Source organism: Idiotropiscis lumnitzeri, unplaced genomic scaffold, assembly GCF_059441095.1.
Source record: "Idiotropiscis lumnitzeri isolate Australia: NSW breed Sydney's pygmy pipehorse unplaced genomic scaffold, RoL_Ilum_1.0 HiC_scaffold_35, whole genome shotgun sequence".
NCBI lineage: Eukaryota > Metazoa > Chordata > Actinopteri > Syngnathiformes > Syngnathidae > Idiotropiscis > Idiotropiscis lumnitzeri.
In genome coordinates this window covers 809,673-823,366 of record NW_028283573.1, presented here as the reverse complement: position 1 = coordinate 823,366, position 13,694 = coordinate 809,673, and the positions used below count along the sequence as shown (strand labels likewise).

The window sequence follows — 13,694 nt, the reverse complement described above, 5'->3', positions numbered from 1 at the left end:
AAGGGGGTCCACTGTACTCTTATGTAAAGATATTTTACTTTCAATTTAAAAATAGCATTCATTGTGATGTGGAGTTGAATTTGATTCCTCGTATCTCAACTTTATTTATAAATGATCAGTATGGTAATTCTTTAATATAGTAGCTCTGCTTACACTCCAGTAGATTCAAAGCATCACCCTTGCATATCTAATTTCATTAAACACTATCTCCAGTTCTGACTGGGCCTGCAATTAGCGTCACTTCTCCGGCGGAAGGCCCCGCGACAGCAACATCTACGAACCCGCTTCACATAATTGCTAACATCTTCTTGCATGACCTTTACATTTGAAAAGGTCACAGCTAATTGTCGCGCGCCAGGTAAAGAACATATCGCGGCTAATTCCTTAATTGCAGACCGATGCGACCGTTCCCGGCGAACGAAGCTATTCCATTGGCTGAACGGCCGAAACAAACCCCTGATGATGATTACGTCTGTCAGGAGCAATTAGGTGAGCGGCGTGTAGAGATGTGTGATTTCCTCGTTTGGAGCGTGCAGGGTAAGGCAATTCAGGAGCTCCGTTATTTTAGTTTCATTATCCAAAGCTGAGAAGACTGACAGGGGGTGAAATGTTTGCTGATGTGCTACAAGCGCCACATCGCCAACTGCTTATAATTCTCTTTTTGGCCAATTATTCACACTTGCCACGGCGCAAAGTAGACCCTCGAGAAGGCTGGAGCGTCGCTAAGAGCCGCTGTTGACGTGTCTAATCTGGCAAGCAATGTGGAGGTTGCGGGCATCTTTGCCGGGGTAGCTTAGGCAACGGTGCGTGGATGAAATGTGGTAATGATAATGAAATACAATAAAAGACAAGGCAATACCACACGCCCGCAACCTGCTCAATACGCTTGATGAGCGGGGGAGCAAAACACACAATGCTGTGAATATTTGTGCCTCCATCCCGTTTCTATAACGTCAAGGTAGCATCCATTATCGATTGCACTGCATAATTTCATTTGTTCATAGGTAAATACTTTGTGGATCCTCTAGGGGGCGCCTTATAAGTCAAGATCTATTTAAATAATAATCAAGTCATTAAATGCCGTGGACGTTTATATTCGTCATCTTGAAATCTGAATATTTAACGCCACCAATGTATATGTTCGTCAAGTATGTTTTTCAACGTGGAAGAGGGGTCTCCCAGCTTTTCCGTGATAGTCAGGCTTTTAAACCACTACAATGAATAACCGTTACATCAACTTGGTTCTATGCTTACATCGTCACACAACAAAGCATTCTGAGAAACACTGTTGTAAAAACAGCTGGCAGTGAATGTGTATCTAAATAATGCCGATACATTTTGTAATGCAGCTAATGAACAACTATTACCAAAAAAGTATTTTATTTTATTAATTCATTTGTTCAGATTTTTTTTTTTAGATTTTTTTTTATTACATCTGGTTACACAGATTATTTAATGTTGTTTTTTTTTCTTTTGATACATTTTCTCATTTATTATAATATTTTTATTCATTAATATTGTATAAAATGGAATGAAAAATCACTCAGAATGTTCTGAATGTCTACATCCATGCGTTGTACTATTGGATTGAGCCTAAAAAGTACAACTGAAGTACAACTCCATTTTTTCCCCAGCCCATAATTGACTGGAGACTGAATCAACAGCGCCTCTGCTGGTTGCAACCAGGTAATGCACCGCCTTTTCCCCCTCAATCGCGTCAAGTGATGATTAAAGTGAGGCATCCGACGCTGGTTAAGAAACTCACACACACACCCATTAACTATACGACACACTTGCTTCATAAACACAATACGACCAGCGCATCGTTACAGACTAGAACAAACATTCTGGCACTTAATTAAAAGTGATAATACACTAGTCAACATGTGAAGGGCTCACCATGCAGGTGCAGTTCCTGCAGCCATCTGTCCAGCCCTCGTCTTCCCGGTAGACCACCCCCTTGACACTGCAGGTCCTCTCACAATAGCAGCCGTCCAGCCCATTCATCTTCTCCTCCGCCCTGGACAGCTGCTCAGGCAAGACAAAGACAAAGACAAAGACAAGATGGAGACAACGTGTCTCTTGATGGCTGGATTTACATGCAAGTCTAAGTGACCTGTTAGCCCCAATAGGATCCATAGAAAGGATAGTTACATGGAGTAGAACTCTCTCTGCCTCCCTCCCTCCCTCCCCATTGGAATGAAGATTGAAAATCAAAATAAAGCATTAGACACATTAAACACACCTCAATCAGCCTGTTGATAGGACGATTAATGACAAGCGAGCAAGCCATAGTTAATTCATCTCACGTCGTCGGCAATAGTAACAACGTCTGGGAAAGCAGATTACAGTTTCACAGCAAACATGAGCTTTGACCTCATGGAAGTACATTTCACCAAGTCGCTGCGCAAATTCCCTGCGGCCGTTCCCGGGGAGAATGAAACAAACTCGCCGTGACCTTGAACTCTAACCTCTAATCGAATCTCAACGCTGGAGTGCAAGGAGGTATTCGTTAGACATTTGGAAAGTCTCCCTCCAGGCACGTACGAGAGAAAGACGCAAGGACAAAGAGAATAATGCCCACGGTGGGAGCGCAGGACGTTGTAATTACCGTGGCTGACTTTGCGCTGTACATTACCTTACTGGATGTTTTAGCGAGGATATCCTGCAGCTCCATGATCTTCTGTACAAGTCCGTGAAAATCATTGCAGGTTGGGCATGCTAAATAAGGATGGAAAATTCAGTTAGGTTTCTTATTTATTTGGATGGAACATATTGAGCATATATATAAAAAGTCATATATATATATATGCAGTCATTATTTTTTTTTTATAATCAACATTTTTTTGCCCTTCAATGTATACTGTGCATATCAGCAAACTATATTTTGTTGTCTAGAAATATTAGAAATATTTGCAGATGAGATTTGGAAGTGTGGGGCGCCGTGTCGTCGGAATCATAGTAGGGCTTTTGTCTGCTAAAACAGCACACTTGAATGAGTCCGCTTTGTTCAAAATGCATCGGTCGGAAATTCGCTGTCGCCATGTGCGTAGATTCAGCCTTTGAAAAGCACTCCGACAGCACTCGTCGCTAGCCACTATCGCATTCAAGACAATCGCAACCATTATTCCAGGAACACGTGGCCACATGCTGCAAAGGCAAACTTCAAAATAAAAGCTATTGTGTTGATGTCTAGGTTTCATTTGGAAGACTTCTCTCCGATGTTGCACTCACTTCTATTCAGGTCTGGACACTGGGAGATAAATCCTTGTGGCATGACCACAATTTCAACATCCTGCATCACCCCCTGAAAATACACACAAACACAGACTCGCACACATGTAATAGAACCGAGTGATAGCAAAAAGAGAAATGTGTTTTGCCCACTCTGGAGCGTGAGATGACGATAATAAAGCCTCCGAGGAATAATCATCTCCCCGGCAGGGGGTTAAGTGACAGCGACTATGGTTGCAAATTCTATTTCACCACTTTGATTCTATTGATTGCTGTCCAGCCTCTGTCCAAAGCCTGAAAATATATGTTGGGCACACACAGAAGCAATGATATTCTGTCTCCATGGTAACCATCAATCCATCTATTTTCTATCGTGTTTGTTTGTCCTCAGCAGGGTGTCATTCGTTTGAAATTTTTTCCCAATTAAATCATACTGGGATCATACTGATTTATGAACATGTATCAATCATTTTGGAGCATACTGGAAGATGTTCTGGCTACTTGATGACCAAATTGTGGATGGGAGTAAACCTATCAAATCAGTCTACGGAAGGGTTCAGGGCCCCAAAAAGGCAAAAAATATGCTTGGAGAATAATAAGCACAGCCATTCAAAAAGGCCAACGCACCAGCATGATCGTGTTAATAATTTCAGCTCAGAAGCACATTCTGAGATTAGCAATTCGTTATGTTTGTATGCGTGTGCATTAATTAAGGAGCATGTTTAAAAAAGGAAATAATTGGCTCCGGGCAAATCCATCAAGGCTCAAGAGACTCATGCGGAGATTGTATTGGTGACCTCCAATCTTTTTTTTTTTTAATCCAACAATGAAAGTTAGTTAAAATACAAATTAATATCCGTACACTCACAAATAGTCAGGGTTTTGTTACGTATCGCGACTTGTCTTACGTAACTTGAAACACGCCCACCTATAAAATAAGTGCTACACCCCAAATAAACATCTTTGCCTTACGTTATTTTATAAAGACCTAATTCTTTTAAATGACATTATTATGCAATATCAAAAGTTGCACGTTGCTATTTTATAATTTCCTTTGATTAAAAATAATAATTCACCAGTTTTTCAGTACTTGAATCGTCTTGACAGAAATAAAGGCTTCCTTAAATTATTAAAAAAGATGAATGCAAGATTTTTTTTTGCGGCGGGGGCGGGAGTTAATGCTGTTAAAGTGCTCAATCATGAGTATGAGGAAAAAACTTCACACTAGAGATTGACTTCACTTCGGTTGGCACCATTTGTGTGCAGCATAACAGCCAATTGATGCTTCACCATGTTTGCTATCTACTTAATCTACTTCAATCTTTCTCTTAAATCTACTCTAATCTTGCTCAATTAATTATATGGATTACTACTGATTTATATTATCCTCACATAGTACGACTCTTACTTGAGCGCAAATTTTGGATACATTACCCACCTCTGATTATTTTCACACAATTAATTGACAATGAAGCTCGCCACTGGTATTTATGCTGCTTTTCGACAACAAATGTGAGGAGAACTCCTACAAAAAAACTGAAGTCTGCGGATCTCGAAAACATGAGCAAAACTTGGCGAGCATGCACACGGATGACTTGTCAAACGTACAGAAAGTCACTGTCAGAGAGATTAAAATAGGTATCGTATATACATTGATGATAAAAATGCGGCGCTCTCCCAGTCAGATCTGTCAGCGCGTTCCACTCTGTTTCCGTCCTACATCTGACTTTTCCTTGAGCCGGATTCATTTTTCACTCATCAATCACAGAAGAGCTAAAGCGTCTAATCTCTTTTAGAAGCTGATGCCAGCCCACTGTTTTTTTTTTTACCGCAAAAGTGCACCGGAGAGCCGTAAAACAAACTAGAATGTTGACGAGACACAGCTCCATAAGCCTCGACATTGCGAGTTGTTGTGCCTGCGGTGCTGATTGGCTAATCGTTAGTCTCCTGCAGAGCTCATTGAATTGAGTTTCGCTCCACCGAGAAACTGCCGCTTAAGGTCATGAAAACCAGACAGAGGTCTGCACCCGGGAAATGTGAGCAAACATTCAGCCTTGTCTTCAGTGTGTGCGGTCCAATCCGGGGAGGTTGGTTGATTGATAAAAAATACGATAGAACAAGCCTAATGAGCGCGGTCCAGAGGCTATTCAACGATTTCTCCCGAATCAGCATTGTGGAGGTTTGCTGAGGTAATTGCATCGGGTTCATAAAAGAAAGGAAAAGGAAACAAACAATGCTGATGGCAGGCAGGGCGGCATTCAAATTAAAAATGGCTAAGCCTTGAAAAACGCTCGCAATTAAATCCAGCTGCTCCATCATAAGTAAAAACCAAACAAGGAAGAGGCGAGCACTCGGGCCTCACAACATTATGAGTCTTTTATAACACAGCACATCAAAATTGATATCCTGAGCGTGCACTTCAGCGCTTACCCTAAAGAATCCATGAGCGGAGTTCCGCTGGCCGAGCCAGAAGGAGGCGTCCTCGGGTACGTCCATGTCGGGGGCCTCCACCACCCGCTCGTAGATCCTATAAAAAAAAAAAATTTGAAAATTAAAAAAAAAACATCGTGGAATTCAAGGTATGGGATTTGGGGTTTTTTTCAGCAAGTTATTTCCCAATAGCCTTGCCCTGATATTCTGTATCTCTGCATTAGATTGTTCCCAGGCCTACAGCTTCACATTGTAGGTAAAATACTTCCCAGCGGGAAGTGAATATCAGAGTGAGGGTGTTGAGCGATTCAGAATAGCAACACTTAAACACCAAGAGATGTGATGTGAAATAACGTGCGGTCAGGGAGTGCTGCTCGGGCATTAAATGCGAACCTGGAGGCACGTCATGACTGACTGGCCATCACGCAACAACAGCGCCATTGGGCCTCATTCAACCACTGTTTTTATTATGGACAAAATGCGCTTGAATCAGACAGCCATCGATTTTCTATCCTAACCCACAGAGAACAAATGAGGCTTAAAGCAAATATTTTCCAGCTCATCTTCTGGCCACCAGGGCTAGCTAAAGGATTTAGTGTGTTACAAATAGAAGTTAAACATGATTTTTTTTTTCTTTTTACAAACGGAGGGTGCTAAGAGCCTGTAACATATGGACGACGACTTGCATTGGTCTAAAAGAAATGTGTGAATTACGTTTGAATAAAGGTAAAAGTAATGTTAAATGATCAATGAGCCATTTGTATTGTATTTGTTAATATTTTGACATGTCTGGAATGGATTAATTGGATTTACATTCATTCCTATGGGAGATTTTGCTTTGGTTTTCATACATTATGCATTTGGTCAGAGAGGTTGAGCAGGAAAACCAAGGTTTCACTTTACTATTCTTGGGCTTTTTTAACCACAGTATTTCATTGCATTCATTTGTGTCCCAAAACGATGTCTGACGTTGCACTTCCCCAACGAGAAAGGATTTATGCTTTTTTTTCCTTCTAAATGTCTTTCAATCTGTTTGTGTTGACACAAAACATAAGCAGTTGCTTTTGCATTTGGTTCCCGAACTATGCCTGATGAGCATAAAACCAACGTATGTGTCGAACCACAATTTTTGGCATATCTCGCGATAACACATTTACAATATGTGGTTTCAACGTTGCAACAGACCCAGTGAGGGCAACCAGAACTATGACGTTTGACGCCTCGGATTTTGATCCTTCAATGAACTTAAATGAGATGGAAGCACCAGAACACCGTGCTTCTGCCCTCGAATCATTTTAACGCAAAATCTCGTTACCTATTGCAGTCGACGTGAAGGATGACATGAGAGGCGCTGACGGCAACAGAGACTTTGTGCCACTGGTCGTCAGCCAGGCTGTAGGGGAAAACCTCGGTGTGGGCCTGCAGGCCTTTGGTGCGGTAGTGGAGGCGCACCTCGCTGCGCTGTCCGCTGCTCTCGAGCTCGAGGAACCTGTCAGGGGAGAAAAGAATTGTGCAAAAAAGAAGAATTGAATGTTCTCAGCACCGCGTTGATTGGCAAGCGGTTAATTTTTAATCAACAACAGCAGTCAAGCGCAGCGCGACGATGGCAGTTAAGTGCGGCATCATCGGAATAATAGCGCTATCCTCATGTGACGTTTTGATCATTTATGTCGGCGTGAGCGATAAAGGCAGCTCATCATCTCACTGCCTTTGACATGTTACAAAGTCAGCACGGTCCAATTTATCGGATGTCTCTAAAAACCATCCTGAGCTATTATCCTGTTTTGTTAGATGTGTGTTAAGAGGAGGGGCGCTACAACGTTAGCACTGTGCGATGACGGTTCTAGCTTCAAGTCGATTACTGGCAAATTAGACGTCTTGGCATGAACAACACGAAGTCAACAGGTGGTCAATGTGTGTAGTGAAAGCTCTCATTTCATTTCTGTTTGAATTTCAGGCAAGATGACGCACTTCATAGCTTTCTGTTACAGCCTGAAATTTACATTTCTTTCTTTTTCTTTCGGTTTTCTTTGATGTTTGTAAGGATACAATGCTATGCAGAGGTGTACTTTTTACAGTTTTATCAAGGGTCATTCAATAAATAATATCAATGTTTCGGTTATAAGGACTTCTAATACAGATTGACGCTTACTTTTTTTAAAATTTTTGTTTTACTTTTTTTATACATGGATTAAATTCGTTTTGCAGATTAAAAAAAAAAAAAACAGAGTTTTATCGACCACGTTGAAAAAAATAAGTAAGCTTATATCTGTGTTAGAAGTCCTTATACCGAAATATTCCCCATATTTATTGAATGCCCCTCGAATATTGAGAAGCTCTATCTTAGGGTAACTACAAAATTATTATCAGCAATACAACTACAATTAATATTTCAGGCATTCTGAATAGTTTCTAGCACCATGCTGCCTCTCAAAAGATAGCCTTGGTACTGTGCAAGACATCCATTTTGGGGGAGGAGCTTTGTGATTGCAGATGTTCCTCATGTGTGGGGTCTCTCACCACGTTTGAAAAATGGGTTAAGATGTTAAAAACTGATATAGTTAGTATTCAAGGGAATACCAGGCATGCACGCAAGTGTAAAAATTGGCTTGATTCATCTCCAGACCTCATCTAATAGATTTACTCTTCTGAGGTCATGCATGCGCGAATGACACCAAATTAGTCACCGCCATGCATTCAAAAGAAACCGGGCTGCTTTGCCGCATGCAAATGTTCCCAGGAAGGCTAATCAGTGTCGAAGAAGGTCATTAACATCCCAGCGAGCTCTCTCTTCTCAGGACTGACTTTAATGTACAAACTGTTCATTCGGGGCATTATGCCGGATTGCCGTTGTGATTATCCAACGGTTCAGCTAGCTCAAACTAATGGGAAACATCGGGCAACTAACTGCGGTTAAGAACTCATCAGTTTTCCGTGCACGATTACGGGCTCCGTGTTTGGCTCGTTGATGGACTGTGAATTATACATTAGCGAACAGGATGATTTGTTCTGTTTACCCGCCTGCCTTGTAAAACATCGAAAAAGGGACTGGCAAATGAAGATATTAAAGCTTCAATCAATATGGAAGCAATTGTGCTGACTCGTCATTGTGTCAGTGGTATTATTTTTTTTGTTTGTTTTGTTTTGTTTTGTAGCAATTCCATTTGACAAGCTACTCCTGCAAACAAGCAGCTAGAGAATAGCTAATGCCAACCTGTTTTCCGACTGATGAATGGAGAGGATGACCCCCGAGTTGAGGGGCTCCTGTTTGAGGGTCACCAGCACGCTGAATTCGCTTTTGCCTCTCAGCTTGCGGACGATTTGCTCCGAGACTTCAGCGGCAGCTTTCACTTCCCGGGAAGAACCTAAGTGGCAAAACAAAACCAAATTGGATACTTTACAATAAATGAGGTTTCAAAATTATAACCTAAACAGCCATCGATACATTTTCTATATTGCTTATTTTGTGGAGTGTCTTGGGCGAGTTGAAGTTTTGTCGCGCGTGAGACGAGACCACCATTCAAGGATTATTTTAGTTAACGAAAACTAACGACATTGCTACAACTAAAATTAAATTGTTTTGAACAAGGCCAAAACCAACTGAGACTACATTTTACGTACGAAATAAAATGTTTTGAAAAGGGCGAAAACCAACTGAGACTACATTTTACGTACGAAATAAAATGTTTTGAAAAGGGCGAAAACCAACTGAGACTACTTTTTACGTTTATAAAACGAAACTAACTATAATCATCACGAAAATGTTTGAATTGAAACTTTTCGTCATTAGCAATTAATTGAATACACGAACCTGCAGCGGCATGAAGAAAAGGTCGAACAGTTATCTGGGAGTTGTAGTTCTCTTAATGTGTGTCGCACAGAACAGACGTTGTCAAGCAGCAGCCGATTGTAAAGAGCCAACAGATGACGTCACCCCTTCGAGGCGAGTTCGTGTGTGGTTTTGGCTTAAATGGCTCCCCTCTTTATATTTAACTCCCCAAACGCAACACTGGGTAAAACGTATTTTCCATTTTTGCTTCATAGATGGAAAAAAATATATACAGTACCGTATATGTAAAAAATATTCCACTGTTCACCCGTGAATAATAAAAAACAGGCTACAAATCCACTTTAGAAGTTGGCAACTTGGAAAGCAAGGCGTCCTAGCTTTGTTTAATTAGGGTGCATGTATGTTTGTGGACTATCAAAATGTATCATGTTATCAACAAATTTTAAAACAACATTTTTGCTTTGTTACAGCTCAAGCTGTTGTGAAATCCGATATTAACATAAAGTTGTATTGTATTATATTGTATTGAATTTTTACTACACAATTTCAAACCATGGCGTTTTTTTTTTAAAATCCCGCACACAAATAAACATTTTTAATACAAAAACTAATACTGAAACTAAACTAAAACATGTTTTAGAAAAAAATTAAACTAACAAAGAAACTAATTAAAAGTAACTAAATTAAAAAAATAAATAAAATGAATTAAAAACTAGCTGTAATACAAATTGCCAAACGATACTAACCCTGCATCATTGTCACAGTCACTAAATGGGAATTGAAAGTGCATGCACAGAAGTCAAGCATTGAAATTACTTCACCATCCTTGACAACACCACAAACACATTGACTCAATTGCACAATGCCTGTCACAAAAGATCAAATTCAACCAAGTCCTATCAAGCCAGGTAAAAAGAAGAAATGCAAACCTACCAAAATAAAATCAGTAACAGCAGTGAACACAAACAACACATTTCCAATTTATGACAAATACCGTTTCCAAATAATCCAATGTACATTTTCTTTTATGCAGCTGAATACAAAGTACAGCGAATGACTGTTCACTGTGGTTTCTCTCCTTCCAGCAACAAAAACGGTCACGTGAGCTTGCGTGACTCCCCACTGAAGTGTGGCAGCGTCACATTGCAATAGAAACTCTCTGCAGCTGCGACTGTATTCAAACTTAATGCCCTTCATTCATTATTTACCCAAAAGAAAAAAGTAATTATGGAAAATATCACATTGCTTATGACACATAACAAAGCGTTGCTCAAATCTATTTCCGTTGATGTGAAATGGCTTGACGTTTTTCGGGGAAATGTGCCATCCAATGCAGGAATTCACTAGCCATGAATATTTGACACGCTCTTGATTGTGACTGTGGAAGAATATGAATTCATAAATGAAAAATCAAAGCCAATAATCCCCCAACTGGTTTAAGTAAAATATTTGTATTTAAAAAAAAACTGTTATAGCTTCAGTCAATATTTGATGCTTTTGATCAAACAAGTTGCAATTAGCTCGGACGAGCGACAGAGTCACAGAGAAGAAGACGTCCAAGGGGTCGTGCAGGTTCTTGTGTGGGGTGGACAGGTCGTCCTTTTCAGTGCGGTGAGATCGCAGGCTGCTATTCCCACCAGCGCATCCAGTTGTCCTTCCCCAAATCTATTCCGACTTCTATGCTACTTTAATGGAGACATCAATAAATGATGACGTTTCTCAGAAGCCATCACATCAACGGGTTCGCTTCCAGCCACGAGATGCATGCAGGATGCCACGGCACTCTTTGGTGCTCCAGGAAGCTCGCGTGGAAGTTTGATTTGCAGGTGGTGAAAGGAGCCAATTAATACAACTGCAATAAGACACGAAATTGATGTGCGACTTCATCTCCACACAGGTTGTGTTTTCATCTTCATATATATATATATATATATACGATTTAAAGTATAAGGAAAGTAAAGTAAATTTCATAAAGTACATTTTTACTTGATATATTTGGCCCCAGAGTAAAATTTAAGAATAAAATAGTCTGCGTAAAATTCTGCGGCAAATTTACTCTTTGCGTGGGAATATCCGAAAGCACCCTTTACACACACTTCTGCGCGTACGCACGCTTGATAAATGACGATGTCAAAATCGAGTGGAGAACAAATGAACTGATTCCAAAAGTACAACTCGTGCAATTTGATCGCTGTGAGAAAGCGATAAAACCTTTATCCAATCCAATTAGAAAATGAGAGATGATTGATACACCACACACGTCTTCAATAAAACATTTACCGTATCTAAAATCATTTCCTCAGACGTGCATTTTCAGATGAAGCAAGAAACCTTCCCAGAAGGAACAAGTTGGCCAAGCCATCAACTGATTAGCCGCACTTCTCGGCCACAGTTTTACGACGCAGTGTCATTCCCGTGTCATTGGCTGAGATAGGACAGATGGCCCAGTTACTGCAACACGAGTTTGGCTTGGCAATAATCTGCTGCGTCAACAGATCCCGCTTTAAAAAGCTCAATGCAAATGACCGCTATTCGCTCTAATCCGGAAAATCGATGACAAATACTTCCCGCCGATATCCCGAGCCCCGATTGATGCTTTTCAGCACAGTTTAAAACACTTTGAGAGTCGGTCGGATCAAGTGAGACACTATGTTCCGTTCAGCGTGTTGCCACGCCAAGTGTTTAGCAAACAGAGAGTACGCCGACATTTGCGAAACAAGCGCAGTGGGAGCAGGTGTCGGGGCGGGTCCATACGGTGTGAAGGTTGATGAGGCAAGCGGTGGGATGGGGCTTTGCTGGTGAGGAAGCGCTCGTGTTGGGCGGCGCCCCAGCTTGGCAGCCATGAGTCTTTGATCTATGAGTGGATGACTCTCATCAGCAGGTTGAGAAGGGAATTGGGGGGGGGGCTGCCTCGAAAGGGACTTAACGGGGTCAACGGGTGGAGGCATTTTTCTTCATTGGGTTTGACTGATGAGAGTGAAAGGAAGGAATGCGTCGCAGGGACAACATATGATGGTTACGACGCATTTGTAACAAAATACATGGACGGGGAAGTCACTGCTTTATCCGTATCATAAGCTAATGGATAATCGTCAAAAGGACGGAATTGGTGGTGTAGTTCACAAAGCTCATCCCAATCAATTCGCTAATCCTTCGTCTTGTGATTGACTGGCGATCAGTCCGGGATGTTTTTTTTTTTTTGCGTTTCAAACTGAGTCAGCCAGGCAAGAAATGAGACAAGCCCTTCTGAAAATGGATGCAAGGATGCCTTGTTCGACATAAATGACCTGTTGTGGTCGGGTTTTGGCTCCTCATCCCCCCCCCCCCCCCCCCCCCCTCTGCCAGGACACCATTGTTTGTCGATTGGCAGGAGTTTAAAGGGAGCGGCCACCTGCTCTTTACAGCCCTCCTGTGGCGCAATTCCAACCATTTCCAGTGCCATGTAATGGCACTGCCATTTTGCCATATAAAGGCTCGTAGTACGGACTATCGGGACAAGCGTCTACCCGCTAACCCGTCGTCTCAGGCTCACTCTAATCAGGTGAGACTTTGGGCTCCAGCCTAAATCGTATGTCTTCAGGGTGCTTTAATGGTTACACTCAGGAAGCAATTTCCATCCCTCCGCTAGACTTCTAATCTCACACTATCCGATGTGGTCTTATTTCGTCCTCAGTACCGGCGCCTCCCATGCCTGCTTCCTCGCAGAAGCGTGTTGGCAACACGGCGCCAGACACAAGCCCCGCACAGTTTGCATTTAGAACAGGTGCCCCGCAGCACAGCTTGAGAGTCCAGATACGTTGGGCTTTGCAACAATCCTTTTCTCACACATTGCGTCCGCCTCTACCGCTATTTACAGCACGGGAGTTTTGTACTTAGGAAAGGAGAGGCGAGGCAAGGAGAAGAGAGGAGAGGAGACAAGAGAATCTCTCTCTCTCTCTATCTCTCTCTCTCTCTCTCTCTCTCTCTCTCTCCCTCTTCTCTGACTGCATTTCCTGCTAAGATCTATATCTCCAGTAAACGACTATTTGATACGTATCTCGATATATTTCAAAGTAGAACCATTCAATTCAGTTTGATTCGATCCACTCGAAAATGGCTACTCATTTACGAGCATCTGTTACCGAAAAAGCCCAAAACATCCGGGCGGCATCTAAGAGTATGAGACAAAGCAAGAATATTTTTTGTTATCTTCTACAGAAAAAAATTGACTGGCGCCCAAGCCAAGAATGGTGAATCCCAA

At 41.6% G+C, this 13,694-nt stretch overlaps 1 protein-coding gene across 1 annotated transcript in view; it reads right to left on the bottom strand.

The window, feature by feature from the left end:
* Positions 1-13,694, bottom strand: part of nell2a (neural EGFL like 2a) — a 76,884-nt gene that overhangs the window by 55,908 nt on the left and 7,282 nt on the right. The window contains exons 3-8 of the mRNA XM_088287207.1: positions 8,879-9,029; positions 6,980-7,153; positions 5,665-5,761; positions 3,235-3,307; positions 2,639-2,721; positions 1,900-2,028 (exon numbers count right to left, since the gene is read on the bottom strand). Coding sequence (XP_088143333.1) covers positions 1,900-2,028; positions 2,639-2,721; positions 3,235-3,307; positions 5,665-5,761; positions 6,980-7,153; positions 8,879-9,029 — 707 coding nt within the window. The remainder of the gene's footprint in view (positions 1-1,899; positions 2,029-2,638; positions 2,722-3,234; positions 3,308-5,664; positions 5,762-6,979; positions 7,154-8,878; positions 9,030-13,694) is intronic.